This window comes from Oncorhynchus tshawytscha, linkage group LG14 (genome assembly GCF_018296145.1).
Source record: "Oncorhynchus tshawytscha isolate Ot180627B linkage group LG14, Otsh_v2.0, whole genome shotgun sequence".
NCBI classification, from domain to species: domain Eukaryota; kingdom Metazoa; phylum Chordata; class Actinopteri; order Salmoniformes; family Salmonidae; genus Oncorhynchus; species Oncorhynchus tshawytscha.
In genome coordinates this window covers 4,168,452-4,185,848 of record NC_056442.1, presented here as the reverse complement: position 1 = coordinate 4,185,848, position 17,397 = coordinate 4,168,452, and the positions used below count along the sequence as shown (strand labels likewise).

The window sequence follows — 17,397 nt, the reverse complement described above, 5'->3', positions numbered from 1 at the left end:
TAGGGAGCGTGTTGTCATTTCATTGGCTTTGGATAAACAAGTGTGAAGTGTTTGAAGCTCTCCATTCCTCCCTCTTCTCTATAATTCATTCTCTCTGCTCTTCATCCTCAGTCTAAGAAAAATGCACAACTTCTCACAGAGAAAACTACTAAAGCATCTCTGTCATTTTCATCTCTCTCTCAATTTAAGGGCTTTGTTGGTATGGGAAACATATGTTTACATTGCCAAAGCAAGTGACATAGATAATAAATAACATGTAAATAAACAATAAACATGAACAGTAAACTTTACACTCACAACATTTCCAAAAGAATAAAGACACTTTAAATGTCATACTTTGTCTATATAAAGTGTTGTAACGATGTGCAAATAGTTCAAGCACAAAATGGAAAATAAATAAACATAAATATGGGTTGTATTTACAATGATGCTTCTTCTTCACTCGTTGACCTTTTCTTGTGTCAACAGGTCACAGATCTTGCTGCTGTGATGGCACACTGTGGTATTTCCCCCAAATTATATGGGAGTTGATCAAAACCGGGTTTGTTTTCAAATTCTTTGTGGATCTGTGTAATCTGGGGGAAATATGTGTCTCTAATATGGTCATACATTGGGCAGGAGGTTAGGAAGTGCAGCTCAGTTTCCACCTCATTTTGTGGGCAGGAGTGTGCACATAGTCTGTCTTCTCTTGAGAGCCAGGTCTTCCTTCGGTGGCCTTTCTCAATAGCAAGGCTATGCTCGCTGAGTCTGTTCATAGTCAAAGCTTTCCTTAAGTTTGGGTCAGTCACAGTGGTCAGGTATTCTGCCACTGTGTGCTCTCTGTTTAGGGCCAAATAGCATTCTAGTTTGCTCTGTTTTTTTTTGTAGATTCTTTGCAATGTGTCAAGTAATTATCTTTTTGTTTTCTCATGATTTGGTTGTGTCTAATTGTGTTGCTGTCCTGGGGCTCTGTGGGGTGTGTTTGTGAACAGAGCCCCAGGACCAGCTTGCTTAGGGGACTCCAGGTTCATTTCTCTTCAGGGGAGGGCTTTGTTGTTATTATTTGTATTTCACCTTTATTTAACCAGGTAGGCCAGTTGACAACAAGTTCTCATTTACAACTGTGACCTGGCCAATATAAAGCAAAGCAGTGCGACACAAACAACAACACAGAGTTACACATGGAATAAACAAGCGTACAGTCAATAATACAGTAGAAAAAAATAACATTTATATACAGTGTGTGCAAATGGCGTGAGGAGGTAAGGCAATACATAGACCACAGAATAGGTTTTGGAATCACTTCCTTTTAGGTGGTTGTAGAATTTAACGGCCCTTTTCTGGATTTTGCATTATTTGGTGTTTTACGTTGTACGAGGTGGATATTTTTGCAGAATTCGGCATCCTATTTAGTGAATTCTTGGTTGGTGAGCGGGCCCCAGACCTCACAACCATAAAGGGCAATGGGTTCTATAACTGCTTGTAGTATTTTTAGCCAGATCCTGTGGTATGTCAAATTGTATGTTCCTTTTGATGGCATAGAAGGCACTTCTCTCTCTCTCTCTCTCTCTCTCTCTCTCTCTCTCTCTCTCTCTCTCTCTCTCTCTCTCTCTCTCTCTCCCTCTCTCTCTCTCTCTCTCTGTTGGTAAACCTCTCCATAATATAGTTATTGAATAGTCCCATAAAATGCTTATAGCGCTCTCCTCTTCACAGTTGCCATAGAAACAGAACATATTTCCTTCCAAGAAGCAACCTAACACACACTGTCTGTTTTGCGGACGGACGGACAGACAGACAGGAAGGCAGACAGGCAGACAGGCAGACAGACAGATTATAGTACGGCTGTTGGACTGAATAGAGCCATAGCACCCCTCTCCTCCAACCCAGAGCCCTTCCCTGGCGAGCCTTCCTGTCTGTCTGCCTGTCTGCCTGCCTGCCTGCCTGCCTGTCTGTCTGTCTGTCTGTCTGTCTGTCTGTCTGTCTGTCTGTCTGTCTGTCTGTCTGTCTGTCTGTCTGTCTGTCTGTCTGTCTGTCTGTCTGTCTGTCTGTCTGGCTGGCTGTCTGTCTGTCTGTCTGTCTGTCTGTCTGTCTGTCTGGCTGTCTGTCTGCCTGTCTGTCTGTCTGCCTGTCTGTCTGTCTGTCTGCCTGCCTGCCTGTCTGTCTGTCTGCCTGTCTGTCTGTCTGTCTGCCTGTCTGTCTGCCTGTCTGTCTGTCTGCTTAACTGACAGACAGGAAGATAATACGCTACTCATTACTGTAGAGAAAGCGCTGTGTTAGTGGGTTACCCATATGGCAGGTCTGGTCTCACTAATAGACTGCTTCCTGTCTAAGTGTCTGTCTGTCAACCAGCCTCAGGGACAAACTATAGACTGCATGCAGCTAAAGAAAGAGGTAATTACTGGTATGGGGTACAAGCCATGACACAAACACATGCTTGCATGCACACAGGCACGCACACATACACACATATAATGACAACCCAGGAGAGAGAAAGTCAGAGAGAGAGAGAGAGAGAGAGAGAGAGAGAGAGAGAGAGAGAGCGAGAAAGAGAGACTATCATCATTCCCTACAGCAGAGGAGCGTTGAGAAGGTGATGAAATATAGATGTGGGATAGAGAAGGACCATTAGTTCCCCGCTGGGACCAGATCTGTCTCTGTGTGTGTGCGTGAGTTTGTGCGTGTGTGTTTGTGCGTGCGTGCGTGCATACATAAACGCGCACACACAAACGTGACTGACAGTGGTCAGTGTTTATGATGATGATTTTTTTGTCGCTATGCATGCTTAAGCATAATGACATCGTTCCCTCTTCTCTCACTCTCTCTCTCCACGGTCGGGCAAGCTGAGAAGCGCAGCTGCTGTGTGTGTGAGTGAGGGAGGACGGGTGAGGGATCGGGAGACAGAAAAGGAGGAAGGATTTTTATCACCGACACTCTCTACCCCTGTGGTCGACAACAGTGCTCTGCCGGCGGTTGGAGGAGCCAGATAGACCCGTTGGGCGACTGGTAACCTTGGAGGCACGCCAAACCACCCATGAGGAGGGAAGCGGGTGGAAGGATGCCTCTTTCCCTGATCTGACAGAATACATTTGTTCGGTGAATGAGCGGAGTGCACCGAATTGACGCAATACAGTAGGTGAGTTTCTGGTAGTAGTTACACATATCAGTTGATTTAGTAATCAATCTACGCGAGAGCAGGGAATAATGACGGTGGAATAGTCGGCTAACTGACACGGTATCGACCATACCGCGGTGGGGTTATTTTCTGTTTATTTTGTGGTTTCTATAATTGTGGTGATTATTTGTCCTGCCGCGTACAGCAGCATTACTTCCTGTGCGCGGGTACGCGCCTCGTTCCAATCATAAATCCAGCACGGACCGTGTGTGTGTAACCTTGACAAGACACACACTCATCCTCTCTCTCGCCCAGTGACAAGATGACACGTGCACGCAACCCACCACACAGACTCGTGGCATCTTTTTAGTCAGCATCCAGCCAGCCAGACAGCATTCTGTCCTTATTAGAACAGTCAGTGATTGAGTCACCATGAGTAACCATACCTGAGACCTGAAAACCTGCTGAAGCTCTTTCTATACACAGCTCAATGGGTAACACAGTCCTGGGGGCCACACTCAGATGACCTGCACCCAAACCCTGTCTGTCTCATAAAACAGGCTGTAGATTTACTTAGCTGTGTGTCTACTGTCTGTGTATATTGTAGGTGTGTCTGTCTACTGTCTGTGTATATTGTAGGTGTGTGTCTACTGTCTGTGTATATTGTAGAAGGTGTGTGTCTACTGTCTGTGTATACTGTAGGTGTGTGTCTACTGTGTGACTACTGTCTGTGTATATTGTAGGTGTGTGACTACTGTCTGTGTATATTGTAGGTGTGTGTGTGTCTACTGTCTGTGTATACTGTAGGTGTGTGTCTACTGTCTGTGTATATTGTAGGTGTGTGACTACTGTCTGTGTATATTGTAGGTGTGTGTGTGTGTCTACTGTCTGTGTATACTGTAGGTGTGTGTCTACTGTCTGTGTATATTGTAGGTGTGTGTGTCTACTGTCTGTGTATATTGTAGAAGGTGTGTGACTGTCTGTGTATATTTTAGGTGTGTGTCTACTGTCTGTGTATATTGTAGGTGTGTGTGTCTACTGTCTGTGTATATTGTAGGTGTGTGTGTCTACTGTCTGTGTATATTGTAGGTGTGTGTGTGTGTCAACTGTCTGTGTATATTGTAGGTGTGTGTGTCTACTGTCTGTGTATATTGTAGAAGGTGTGTGTGTGTCTACTGTCTGTGTATATTGTAGAAGGTGTGTGTGTCTACTGTCTGTGTATATTGTAGAAGGTGTGTGTGTCTACTGTCTGTGTATATTGTAGAAGGTGTGTGTGTGTGTCTACTGTCTGTGTATATTGTAGGTGTGTGACTACTGTCTGTGTATATTGTAGGTGTGTGTGTCTACTGTCTGTGTATATTGTAGGTGTGTGTGTGTGTCAACTGTCTGTGTATATTGTAGGTGTGTGTGTGTCTACTGTCTGTGTATATTGTAGGTGTGTGTGTGTCTACTGTCTGTGTATATTGTAGGTGTGTGTGTCTACTGTCTGTGTATATTGTAGGTGTGTGTGTCTACTGTTTGTGTATATTGTAGGTGTGTGTGTCTACTGTTTGTGTATATTGTAGAAGGTGTGTGTGTGTGTCTACTGTCTGTGTATATTGTAGAAGGTGTGTGTGTCTACTGTCTGTGTATATTGTAGAAGGTGTGTGTGTCTACTGTCTGTGTATATTGTAGGTGTGTGTGTCTACTGTTTGTGTATATTGTAGGTGTGTGTGTCTACTGTCTGTGTATATTGTAGAAGGTGTGTGTGTGTCTACTGTCTGTGTATATTGGTGAAGGTGTGTGTGTGTTTACTGTCTGTGTATATTGTAAAAGGTGTTTGTGTCTACTGTCTGTGTATATTGTAGAAGGTGTGTGTGTCTACTGTCTGTGTATATTGTAGAAGGTGTGTGTGTCTACTGTCTGTGTATATTGGTGAAGGTGTGTGTGTGTCTACTATCTATGTATATTGTAGAAGGTGTGTGTGTCTACTGTCTGTGTATATTGGTGAAGGTGTGTGTGTGTCTACTGTCTGTGTATATTGGTGAAGGTGTGTGTGTGTCTACTGTCTGTGTATATTGGTGAAGGTGTGTGTGTGTCTACTGTCTGTGTATATTGGTGAAGGTGTGTGTGTGTCTACTGTCTGTGTATATTGTAGAAGGTGTGTGTGTCTACTGTCTGTGTATATTGTAGAAGGTGTGTGTGTCTACTGTCTGTGTATATTGGTGAAGGTGTGTGTGTGTCTACTGTCTGTGTATATTGGTGAAGGTGTGTGTGTGTCTACTGTCTGTGTATATTGTAGAAGGTGTGTGTGTCTACTGTCTGTGTATATTGTAGAAGGTGTGTGTGTCTACTGTCTGTGTATAATGTAGAAGGTGTGTGTGTGTCTACTGTCTGTGTATATTGTAGAAGGTGTGTGTGTGTCTAATGTCTGTGTATATTGGTGAAGGTGTGTGTGTCTACTGTCTGTGTATATTGTAGAAGGTGTGTGTGTCTACTGTCTGTGTATATTGTAGAAGGTGTGTGTGTCTACTGTCTGTGTATATTGGTGAAGGTGTGTGTGTGTCTACTGTCTGTGTATATTGTAGAAGGTGTGTGTGTCTACTGTCTGTGTATATTGGTGAAGGTGTGTGTGTGTCTACTGTCTGTGTATATTGGTGAAGGTGTGTGTGTGTCTACTGTCTGTGTATATTGTAGAAGGTGTGTGTGTCTACTGTCTGTGTATATTGTAGAAGGTGTGTGTGTCTACTGTCTGTGTATATTGTAGAAGGTGTGTGTATGTCTACTGTCTGTGTATATTGTAGATGGTGTGTGTGTCTACTGTCTGTGTATATTGGTGAAGGTGTGTGTGTGTCTACTGTCTGTGTATATTGGTGAAGGTGTGTGTGTGTCTATTGTCTGTGTATATTGTAGAAGGTGTGTGTGTGTCTACTGTCTGTGTATATTGTAGAAGGTGTGTGTGTGTCTACTGTCTGTGTATATTGGTGAAGGTGTGTGTGTGTTTACTGTCTGTGTATATTGTAGAAGGTGTGTGTGTCTACTGTCTGTGTATATTGTAGAAGGTGTGTGTGTCTACTGTCTGTGTATATTGTAGATGGTGTGTGTGTCTACTGTCTGTGTATATTGTAGAAGGTGTGTGTGTGTCTACTGTCTGTGTATATTGGTGAAGGTGTGTGTCTACTGTCTGTGTATATTGGTGAAGGTGTGTGTGTGTTTACTGTCTGTGTATATTGGTGAAGGTGTGTGTGTCTACTGTCTGTGTATAGTGTAGAAGGTGTGTGTGTGTCTACTGTCTGTGTATATTGTAGAAGGTGTGTGTGTGTCTACTGTCTGTGTATATTGTAGAAGGTGTGTGTGTCTACTGTCTGTGTATATTGGTGAAGGTGTGTGTGTGTCTACTGTCTGTGTATATTGGTGAAGGTGTGTGTGTGTCCATTGTCTGTGTATATTGTAGAAGGTGTGTGTGTGTCTACTGTCTATGTATATTGTAGAAGGTGTGTGTGTGTCTACTGTCTGTGTATATTGGTGAAGGTGTGTGTGTGTGTTTACTGTCTGTGTATATTGTAGAAAGTGTGTGTGTCTACTGTCTGTGTATATTGGTGAAGGATTGTGTGTGTCTACTGTCTGTGTATATTGTAGAAGGTGTGTGTGTCTACTGTCTGTGTATATTGGTGAAGGTGTGTGTGTGTCTACTGTCTGTGTATATTGGTGAAGGTGTGTGTGTGTCTACTGTCTGTGTATATTGTAGAAGGTGTGTGTGTCTACTGTCTGTGTATATTGTAGAAGGTTTGTGTGTCTACTGTCTGTGTATATTGTAGAAGGTGTGTGTGTGTCTACTGTCTGTGTATATTGTAGATGGTGTGTGTTTCTACTGTCTGTGTATATTGGTGAAGGTGTGTGTGTGTCTACTGTCTGTGTATATTGGTGAAGGTGTGTGTGTGTCCATTGTCTGTGTATATTGTAGAAGGTGTGTGTGTGTCTACTGTCTGTGTATATTGTAGAAGGTGTGTGTGTGTCTACTGTCTGTGTATATTGGTGAAGGTGTGTGTGTGTGTTTACTGTCTGTGTATATTGTAGAAGGTGTGTGTGTCTACTGTCTGTGTATATTGTAGAAGTTGTGTGTGTCTACTGTCTGTGTATATTGTAGATGGTGTGTGTGTCTACTGTCTGTGTATATTGTAGAAGGTGTGTGTGTGTCTACTGTCTGTGTATATTGGTGAAGGTGTGTGTCTACTGTCTGTGTATATTGGTGAAGGTGTGTGTGTGTTTACTGTCTGTGTATATTGGTGAAGGTGTGTGTGTCTACTGTCTGTGTATAGTGTAGAAGGTGTGTGTGTGTCTACTGTCTGTGTATATTGTAGAAGGTGTGTGTGTGTCTACTGTCTGTGTATATTGTAGAAGGTGTGTGTGTCTACTGTCTGTGTATATTGGTGAAGGTGTGTGTGTGTCTACTGTCTGTGTATATTGGTGAAGGATTGTGTGTGTCTACTGTCTGTGTATATTGTAGAAGGTGTGTGTGTCTACTGTCTGTGTATATTGGTGAAGGTGTGTGTGTGTCTACTGTCTGTGTATATTGGTAAAGGTGTGTGTGTGTCTACTGTCTGTGTATATTGTAGAAGGTGTGTGTGTCTACTGTCTGTGTATATTGTAGAAGGTTTGTGTGTCTACTGTCTGTGTATATTGTAGAAGGTGTGTGTGTGTGTCTACTGTCTGTGTATATTGTAGATGGTGTGTGTTTCTACTGTCTGTGTATATTGGTGAAGGTGTGTGTGTGTCTACTGTCTGTGTATATTGGTGAAGGTGTGTGTGTGTCCATTGTCTGTGTATATTGTAGAAGGTGTGTGTGTCTACTGTCTGTGTATATTGTAGAAGGTGTGTGTGTGTCTACTGTCTGTGTATATTGGTGAAGGTGTGTGTGTGTGTGTTTACTGTCTGTGTATATTGTAGAAGGTGTGTGTGTCTACTGTCTGTGTATATTGTAGAAGGTGTGTGTGTCTACTGTCTGTGTATATTGTAGATGGTGTGTGTGTCTACTGTCTGTGTATATTGTAGAAGGTGTGTGTGTGTCTACTGTCTGTGTATATTGGTGAAGGTGTGTGTCTACTGTCTGTGTATATTGGTGAAGGTGTGTGTGTGTTTACTGTCTGTGTATATTGGTGAAGGTGTGTGTGTCTACTGTCTGTGTATAGTGTAGAAGGTGTGTGTGTGTCTACTGTCTGTGTATATTGTAGAAGGTGTGTGTGTGTCTACTGTCTGTGTATATTGGAGAAGGTGTGTGTGTCTACTGTCTGTGTATATTGTAGAAGGTGTGTGTGTGTCTACTGTCTGTGTATATTGTAGAAGGTGTGTGTGTGTCTACTGTCTGTGTATATTGGTGAAGGTGTGTGTGTGTCTACTGTCTGTGTATAGTGTAGAAGGTGTGTGTGTGTGTACTGTCTGTTTATATTGTAGAAGGTGTGTGTGTGTCTACTGTCTGTGTATATTGTAGAAGGTGTGTGTGTGTCTACTGTCTGTGTATATTGGTGAAGGTGTGTGTGTGTTTACTGTCTGTGTATATTGTAGAAGGTGTGTGTGTCTACTGTCTGTGTATATTGTAGAAGGTGTGTGTGTCTACTGTCTGTGTATATTGTAGAAGGTGTGTGTGTCTACTGTCTGTGTATATTGTAGATGGTGTGTGTGTCTACTGTCTGTGTATATTGTAGAAGGTGTGTGTGTGTCTACTGTCTGTGTATATTGTAGAAGGTGTGTGTGTCTACTGTCTGTGTATATTGTAGAAGGTGTGCGTGTCTACTGTCTGTGTATATTGTAGTAGGTGTGTGTGTGTCTACTGTCTGTGTATATTGTAGAAGGTGTGTGTGTCTACTGTCTGTGTATATTGTAGAAGGTGTGTGTGTCTACTGTCTGTGTATATTGTAGAAGGTGTGTGTGTCTACTGTCTGTGTATATTGGTGAAGGTGTGTGTGTGTGTCTACTGTCTGTGTATATTGTAGAAGGTGTGCGTGTGTCTACTGTCTGTGTATATTGTAGAAGGTGTGTGTGTGTCTACTGTCTGTGTATATTGTAGAAGGTGTGTGTGTGTCTACTGTCTGTGTATATTGTAGAAGGTGTGTGTGTGTCTACTGTCTGTGTATATTGGTGAAGGTGTGTGTGTGTGTCTACTGTCTGTGTATATTGTAGAAGGTGAGTGTGTGTCTACTGTCTGTGTATATTGGTGAAGGTGTGTGTGTGTGTCTACTGTCTGTGTATATTGTAGAAGGTGTGTGTGTGTCTACTGTCTGTGTATATTGTAGAAGGTGTGTGTCCACTGCAGCAGCATCCTCTGCGTCAGAACAGTGAATTACAACCACTGACTGAGTCACCTGGCAGACACAGAAGAGGGTCTTACGTCAGATAGACGACTCCGTCTGCACTCAGATAGTTCATGGCAATGCGGTCGGAAGACGATGCCATTAGGTGAACCCCCTCTGTTTCTGTCTGAGGGGTGTGTGTCTGTGTCTAACGTTTGTCCTCACCTCTCCTCCCTACAGGTGAGTAACCATGGAATCCACTCATCTCCTGGACGGCTCTAAGAAGCGGGTGAAGATCCACCCTCACACCGTCACCGCCAAGTACGCCCCACACACACCCCACACACACACACACTTCCCCCAGCCCGGAGACGAGGGGTACGATGACGCTCCCTCCTTCGAGGACTTCGGCTCCTTCCTGGAGGAGACCTCGGACAAGAAACAGCTGACAGGAACCAGGAAGTGGACAGGAAAGGCCGGCGCTCTGTTTGGAGGGAAGGACAATAACAAAGACACACCCCCTAGACCTCCCATGGGGGGAGCCGAAGGGGGGGTGGAGGGAGGAGGGAAGGGTGCAGGGGGGGGAGTAGGGGAGCAGCTAGCGAGTTTCGGCGAGGCGTCTGTCTCTGCGTCTCGGCTCACGTGGGCCAGTGTGGTCATGGCGGGGCTGGCTCACGGCTGTGTGTGTGTTCTGACACGCCTGGCCGCCTCACACTTTAATCTCCCACCCTTAACTCTCCTCTTGGTACGATCCATCCTCCAGCTGCTCTATGGGACTGTACCAATGAAACGGGCGGAGACGGCCTTTGGCTCAAAGGGCTATCGGCGGAAGCTGCTCCTGTACGGTCTGACTCACTCCTTCTCCCTCTGCTGCGCTTACTCGTCCTTATCCTTCGTCTCCCTCGGCGACGACGAGGCCATGTTGACAACCTGGCGCCTGGCGACCACCGCCCTGTCGGCCACTCTGGCGTTGTTGCTCCTGGACGAGCGGCTGGGATTGGTGGACCTGGTCACCGTAGCGACAGGCGTGTTAGGACTGGGTTTGGCGCTAGTTCCTAACCCAACAGGGCTGGATGAGAACAACAACGGGACCGGGTCAGGAATGCCCAATGGGGCGACACCGGCACAACAGTCGGCCCAGTTCTGGCGGGAAGCGTTTGGTTGGTCCCTGACTGTTCTTGCAGGACTATGGATGTCTCTGGCTCTAGTCATGTACCGCTCTCTGAAGGAACGGGTCAGTGTCGGCACCGCTCTGTTCACTGTCAGCTGGACCGGCTGTCTGAGCACCGCAGTCTCCATGCTTCTCCTCCGACAGGGGCCAGTGTGGCCGGCCAGTCTCCAGGCTTGGTGCATCGTCCTGGGGGTAGCTGTGTGCTCTGCTGGGGGGTTCGTGGGGGTGACCCATGGCCTCACCCGACTTCACCCAGCTTTGGTGTCGGCTACACAGGGTCTGGAAGTACCGGTCGCTATGGTGCTGGAGATCGCTGTTGTGCCATTGGTTCCCTCAGTGTGTGAGGTCATAGGGGGTGTGGTGGTGGTGGCGAGCGTGGGTTGGCTTGTTACAGTGAAGCTCCTCCCCTCTCGAGGAAGTGGGAGGAAACAGAGAGAAGAGTACGAAGAGATCCTGGACTCACCAATTAAATAGCACACACGCACACGCAAGGAGACATGCACGCACAAAGATTCTGGACTTGCCAATCAAATAGACCACTCCCCTTCTATCTATGTTTCTGTCTTTCTCTCTTTTCCCAGGGGATTTGTGTTCTCTCTCTCTCTCTCTCTCTCTCTCTCTCTCTGAGGTCAGTGTGTATATAAGAGGACTCTATGGTGAATGTTAATGCTTGAGCTAAAATAGCTGTCTTTAACCACAGATCTAGAATCAGATACACCAACTCCAATCCTTAACTTAACCATTAGGAGGTGTCAAAATATCTGACCCTGTATCAGTGGTTAGGGAAAACATCTACCTACCCCAATGTGAATAGTAAATGTATCTATTTTGTATTGTAGTTGTTGTAATTGTTGTGAAGTGCCAATACTGTGTTGTCTTACTGGCTATTGTGATAGTGTGATGTCATATTAAAACCTCACTGTGTTACTGTGATTTGCTCTCCTACTGACTGTGTGTGTATGTGTGTGTGTGTTGGCTGAGTTTCACATGGTAAAGTGTCACTGACTATGCTAGCCAGCTGAGGGTTAGCGAAGGTGATCAATGCCAACTATAGAGACAGACAGCCAGAGGGAGGGGGAGAGAGAGAGAGAGAGAGAGAGAGAGAGACAGACTGATGGACGGACGGAGGGAGGGAGGGGGAGAGAGAGACAGACAGACAGAGGAGGGAGGGAGGGAGGGAGAGAGAGAGAGAGAAACAGACGGAGGGAGGGAGGGAGGGACAGCCAGAGGGAGGGAGAGAGAGAGAGAGAGAGAGAGAGAGACAGACGGACGGACGGAGGGAGGGAGGGAGGGAGAGAGAGAGAGAGAAACAGACGGAGGGAGGGAGGGAGGGACAGCCAGAGGGAGGGAGAGACAGACAGACAGACAGCCAGAGGGAGGGAGAGAGAGACAGACAGACGGAGGGAGGGAGGGAGGCGGACAGACGGATGGATGGAGGGAGGGAGGGAGGGAGGGAGGGAGACGGACGGACGGACGGACGGACGGAGGGACGGACAGACGGACGGACAGCCAGAGGGAGGGAGGGAGGGAGGGAGGGAGGGAGGGAGGGAGGCCAGATGGAGGGAGAGAGAGAGAGAGACAGACAGCCAGAGGGAGGGAGGGAGGGAGGGAGGGAGGGAGGGAGGGAGGGAGGGAGGGAGGCAGGGAGAAAGAAAGAGAGAGAGACAGACATACAGCGAGGGAGGGAGGGAGGGAGAGAGAGAGAGACACAGCCAGACAGAGGAGGGAGGGAGGGAGGGAGGGAGGGAGGGAGGGAGGGAGGGAGGGACAGCCAGAGGGAGGGAGAGAGAGAGAGACAGACAGCCAGAGGGAGGGAGGGAGGGAGACGGACGGACGGACGGACGGACGGACGGACGGAGGGAGGGAGGGAGGGAGGGAGGGAGAGAGAGACACAGACAGCCAGAGGGAGGGAGGGAGAGAGAGACATACAGCCGGAGGGAGGACAGCCAGAGGGAGGGCGAGAGAAATAAAGAGACAGCCAGCCAGAGAGAGAGACAGACAGCCAGATGGAGGGAGAGAGAGAGAGACAGACAGAGAGACAGAGAGAGAGAGACAGCCAGAGGGAGGGAGGGAGAGAGAGACAGACAGCCAGAGGGAAGGAGAGAGAGACAGACAGCCAGAGGGAGGAAGGGAGGGAGGGAGGGAGGGAGGGAGGGAGGGAGGGAGGGAGGGAGGGAGGGAGGGAGGGAGGGAGGGAGACGGACGGACGGACGGACGGACGGACGGACGGACGGACGGGGAGGGAGGGAGGGAGGCGGAGGGAGGGAGGGAGGGGTGCGGACGGAGGGAGGGAGGGAGGGGGACGGACGGACTGACGGACGGACAGCCAGAGGGAGGGAGAGAGAGAGAGACAGACAGCCAGAGGGAGGGAGGGAGACGGATGGACGGACGGACGGACGGACGGACGGAGGGAGGGAGGGAGACACAGCCAGACAGACAGACAGAGAGAGAGAGAGACAGCCAGAGGGAGGGCGAGAGAGAAATAAAGAGACAGCCAGCCAGAGGGAGGGATAGAGAGAGAGAGACAGGAAGACGGAGGGGGGGAGAGAGAGACAGACAGCCAGATGGAGGGAGAGAGAGAGACAGACAGAGAGACAGAGAGAGAGAGACAGCCAGAGGGAGGGAGGGAGAGAGAGACAGACAGCCAGAGGGAGGGAGAGAGAGACAGACAGCCAGAGGGAGGGAGAGAGAGACAGACAGCCAGAGGGAAGGAGAGAAAGACAGACAGCCAGAGGGAGAGAGAGAGAGAGAGACAGCCAGAGGGAGGGAGATAGAGAGACATACAGACAGACAGAAGGCGGGAGAGAGAGACAGACAGCCAGAGGGAGGGAGAGAGACAGACAGCCAGAGGGAGGGCAAGAGAGAGGGAGAGAGGAGGATGGGAGAGAGCAGGATGGGAGAGAGCAGGATGGGAAAGAGCAGGATGGGAGAGAGCAGGATGGGAGAGAGCAGGATGAGAGAGAGCAGGATGGGAGAGAGGAGGATGAGAGAGAGCAGGATGGGAGAGAGGAGGATGGGAGAGAGCAGGATGGGAGAGAGCAGGATGAGAGAGAGCAGGATGGGAGAGAGGAGGATGGGAGAGAGCAGGATGGGAGAGAGCAGGATGGGAGAGAGCAGAATGGGGGAGAGGAGGATGGGGGAGAGGAAGATGGGGGAGAGGAGGATGGGAGAGAGTATCTATCCATCTGATAGCAGCTGTTTGTGAGTGGAAGCTGTGATTAAGACTAATAATAACCTCTCATCTGTCCTCTCCTCTCCTCTCGTCTCCTCATCTCTCCTCTCGTCACCTCACCTCTCCTCTCGTCTCCTCTCCTCTCGTCGTCTCTCCTCTCGTCGTCTCTCCTCTCGTCGTCTCTCCTCTCGTCGTCTCTCCTCTCGTCGTCTCTCCTCTCATCTATCGTTGTGTCAGGTCACAATGCATGTAAACCAGGATGGTGGGATTCAAATACCTTGAACCCTGTGACATTTTGAAACTAGGTCTTGAAGAAAAGAGAGAAAAGCTGACAGTTTCCAAACACACCCTCCTTCTAGCCTACCCTCCAGCTGGCTGCTACTTTATATGGAAAACTCTCTTCATGTCACCCACACACACACACCAGCACACACCGACACACACACGCCAGCACGCACCAACACACACACACACACACACACACACACACACACACAGATGAATTAAGTTCTGTGGCAGCAGAACAGTCACTGTGTTATAAGTCAGGCAAAACTTCAAAAATCCTAAACAGTTTGTTAAAGTGTATAAACTTAGTAATGAGAAAGAGGACTGTGTCTGATTATAGCTGAGATGTCAACAGTATCTGAGACACTCCTGTTATTGTCCACAATGTCCATGATGACAAGTTTTTCCCTGGTAAAGATGGTGGGTGTATAACTTGAGACAGGAGGAACCCTTTCCACCAATTAAAAAGTTTAACAAATCTTTATTCATCACTTAGACAATTAGAGTCACAGAGCATTTCCTTTAATTATACAGAATTTAAAAGAATACTAAACATATTTCAAGGCAATTGTTTTGCTTTACTATTGTACATTTCTAAATTTCAACAAGTTTATATTTTAGTTTTAATTCAGTCCCTGATAGAGGACAATTTCCATCAGACATCCTTCCTTTAATTTCTCCTCGTCTTTTTTCATCCTTCGTTCCCTACAGAGGATATTAGGCCCAGCTGGGTCTGCACCTTCTGCTTTTCCATCGCTATAGCAACCAGAGGCCGCTCAATCATTCCCGGGTCCGATGATGGCGAAGATGTCACTTCCTGTTTCTTTGTGCTTGACGGGAACAGCTTCATGCCCAAACCCAGTCCGAGACCCGCCCCTACACTGCCAGGTCTCGTCCCTATTGGTCTACCTGTCCCACTAAGCCCCTCCCCTAAATCCATTCTCTTTATGCCCTGTCCTGATTGGCTCTGCTTCTCTATGCCCGGCTCCAAAAGATTCAGCCCCTTCTGTCACCTCCCCTCTCAGCTTACTCTCCTCCAATCGATGTAGTCTATGGTTCTGCTCTTTGCTGTTCTGAAGGAGATGATGTAACACAGCCATCATCCTCCCATAACTTTCTGCTCCCTCCTGCCTGATCTGCTGTATTGAAGAATTCATCCTCCCCTCTCGCTCTGTTACCTCCTCCTTCAGCTCCACTAGGCCTTGATGGAGCCTGGGGCTCGCCTGCTCTGTCTGCCCCCGACAAACTGCTTCGATGGCAGGCAGGCACTGCTGGCAGACTCCCGGGGTTCCACAGCGTTGCTCCAGGGCTTCCATCAGCATCATATCCCTCTGGTGGGAGTCCTCCAGAGCCACGAAGAGTTTGTTCCAGCGAGAGAGGTCTGTAGCCTGGCAGGTAGTCATAGGGGAGTCCCCTGGAGGGAGAGAGAACCAGACACCACACTGTCAATCCACAGTCAGCCATTACAAGCCACCTCTAGATTGTAGGTCTCAGGTGAACAAGTGAAACAGAGAGAGAAAAGGGGGAGCAGGTCAATGAGAGAAACGGAGAGACAGAAGAACAAGGGAAGAAATGAAGGAGTGAGAGAGTGAGACGTACCGTCCTGTTGGTCCTGTGTAATCTCGTTTTCGTAGTTGTCTGCGTAGTTCACTTCATATTCCTCTGCGTTCACACACACTGACACACACACACAGCAGAACACACACACCACAAGCCAGACCCTGTTCACCAACATGCTGCCGCTTCCGAGTCTGTGTGTGGAAGAAAGTGTGAATGCGAGTGTGTATGTATGTAAAAGAAAACCGTCCCGTTGCCAGTGGTACTCCAGAGGTCTTGTGCTGTATTCTCTCTCTCTCTCTCTCTCTCTCTCTAGTTGACTAGACTGAGCCCACGATTGTCTGGGCTGACTGCTATACACCAAGGAGAAGGGGAGGAGAGAAAAGGGAGATAAAGTGGGGGAGGGCGTATTACACCACCATGTAACCACCTGTACTGTGAGAGGGAGGGGCAATCTGCAGGGTGGAGTGGTGCCACTTTTACAGCAGGACACGAGAGAGGGAGAGACAGAGAGACAGGGAGAGACAGAGAGACAGGGAGAGACAGAGAGACAGGGAGAGAGGGAGAGACAGGGAGAGACAGGGAGAGAGAGAGAGAGAGAGACAGGGAGAGAGGGAGAGAGAGACAGGGAGAGACAGAGAGAGACAGAGAGACAGGGAGAGAGGGAGAGACAGGGAGAGAGACAGAGAGAGAGGGAGAGACAGAGACAGGGAGAGAGGGAGAAACAGGGAGAGACAGACAGAGAGAGAGGGAGAGACAGGGAGAGAGAGAGAGAGACAGGGAGAGAGGGAGAGACAGGGAGAGGGAGAGAGAGATAGATATATATAAGAGAGAGAGATAGAGACTTTATATATTATCTACCTCACTTGCTTTGGCAATGTTAACACATGTTTCCCATGCCAATAAAGCCCTTGAATTGAATTGAATTGAATTGAGAGACCACTGCACAACATCAGAACCTGAGACGGAGCTGCATTTCCCGACAAAATGTAAAAAATATAAAACAATTAGAGAGTTTCATTTTCCCAAATTTGAAATCCTTATTCAAGGTTTTAAAGACCTCTCTGATGAGAGTAGGCTACCAGTCCTGTTGGGGGAGGACGCAGAGACCTGTGGGTTGGCAGCGCACTAAATTGCTGCCTGCCATAAGATGAGGGACAGTGTCTGACAGACCAATCAACCTGCACATGTACTTTACTGTATGCTTATTGTTATTGTTGTTACTGTTGTCCCGTTGACAATTTTAATTCTCATTTCTATTTATTTTTTATATTGTAAATATCCAAAATAAGTTTGGGCATTATGTACATTGTTGCGTCATGCCAATAAAGCGAATTGAGAGAGAGAGAGAGACAGAGAGAGAGAGAGAGAGAGAGAGAGAGAGAGAGAGAGACAGAGAGAGAGAGAGACAGAGAGAGAGAGACAGAGAGAGAGAGGGATGCTGAGAACGAGACACAAATAAGTTACACCTGCTGATCCCAGAAGTTAACAGCCACAAAACACAAAGCTAAATATGTCAGTGTCTACCTCCTCCCTTGGCCTGCAGGTCATCACATTACTAACAGAGGAAACACATTTACCAGCAGATGACAGATGTGTGTTAACACCCTGCTTGTCTGTCCTCTAACCAGAGAGAGGGAGACACACCCTGCTTGTCTGTCCTCTAACCAGAGAGAGGGAGACACACCCTGCTTGTCTGTCCACTAACCAGAGAGAGGGAGACACACCCTGCTTGTCTGTCCTCTAACCAGAGAGAGGGAGACACACCCTGCTTGTCTGTCCTCTAACCAGAGAGAGGGAGACACACCCTGCTTGTCTGTCCTCTAACCAGAGAGAGGGAGACACACCCTGCTTG

At 47.7% G+C, this 17,397-nt stretch overlaps 2 protein-coding genes across 2 annotated transcripts; one reads left to right on the top strand and one right to left on the bottom strand.

Moving 5' to 3' along the window:
- Window positions 1-2,519: 2,519 nt before the first annotated feature.
- LOC121839238 (solute carrier family 35 member G2-like) lies at window positions 2,520-11,485 on the top strand. The gene is made up of 2 exons (XM_042296868.1): window positions 2,520-3,112; window positions 9,598-11,485. Exon 2 carries the CDS (start codon window positions 9,608-9,610, stop codon window positions 11,000-11,002), a length of 1,395 nt encoding a protein of 464 aa, XP_042152802.1. The 5' UTR covers window positions 2,520-3,112; window positions 9,598-9,607; the 3' UTR covers window positions 11,003-11,485.
- A 2,964-nt stretch (window positions 11,486-14,449) lies between these two features.
- Window positions 14,450-16,109, bottom strand: LOC112266402. The gene is made up of 2 exons (XM_024443842.2): window positions 15,585-16,109; window positions 14,450-15,399 (listed from the first exon to the last, which is right to left on the bottom strand). The coding sequence occupies exons 1-2, from the start codon at window positions 15,718-15,720 to the stop codon at window positions 14,903-14,905; spliced, it is 633 nt and encodes a 210-aa protein (XP_024299610.1). The 5' UTR covers window positions 15,721-16,109; the 3' UTR covers window positions 14,450-14,902.
- Window positions 16,110-17,397: the final 1,288 nt, after the last annotated feature.

What these genes read in the sequence shown, in the direction of transcription:
- LOC121839238 (XM_042296868.1), top strand. Translation starts at nt 9,608, where the DNA reads ATGGAATCCACTCATCTCCTGGACGGCTCTAAGAAGCGGGTGAAGATC.
- LOC112266402 (XM_024443842.2), bottom strand. Translation starts at nt 15,720, where the DNA reads ATGTTGGTGAACAGGGTCTGGCTTGTGGTGTGTGTGTTCTGCTGTGTG. An exon ending in TACACAGGACCAACAGGACG is followed by an intron (nt 15,400 to 15,584) that starts GTACGTCTCACT and finishes CTCTCCCTCCAG; the next exon opens with GGGACTCCCCTATGACTACC.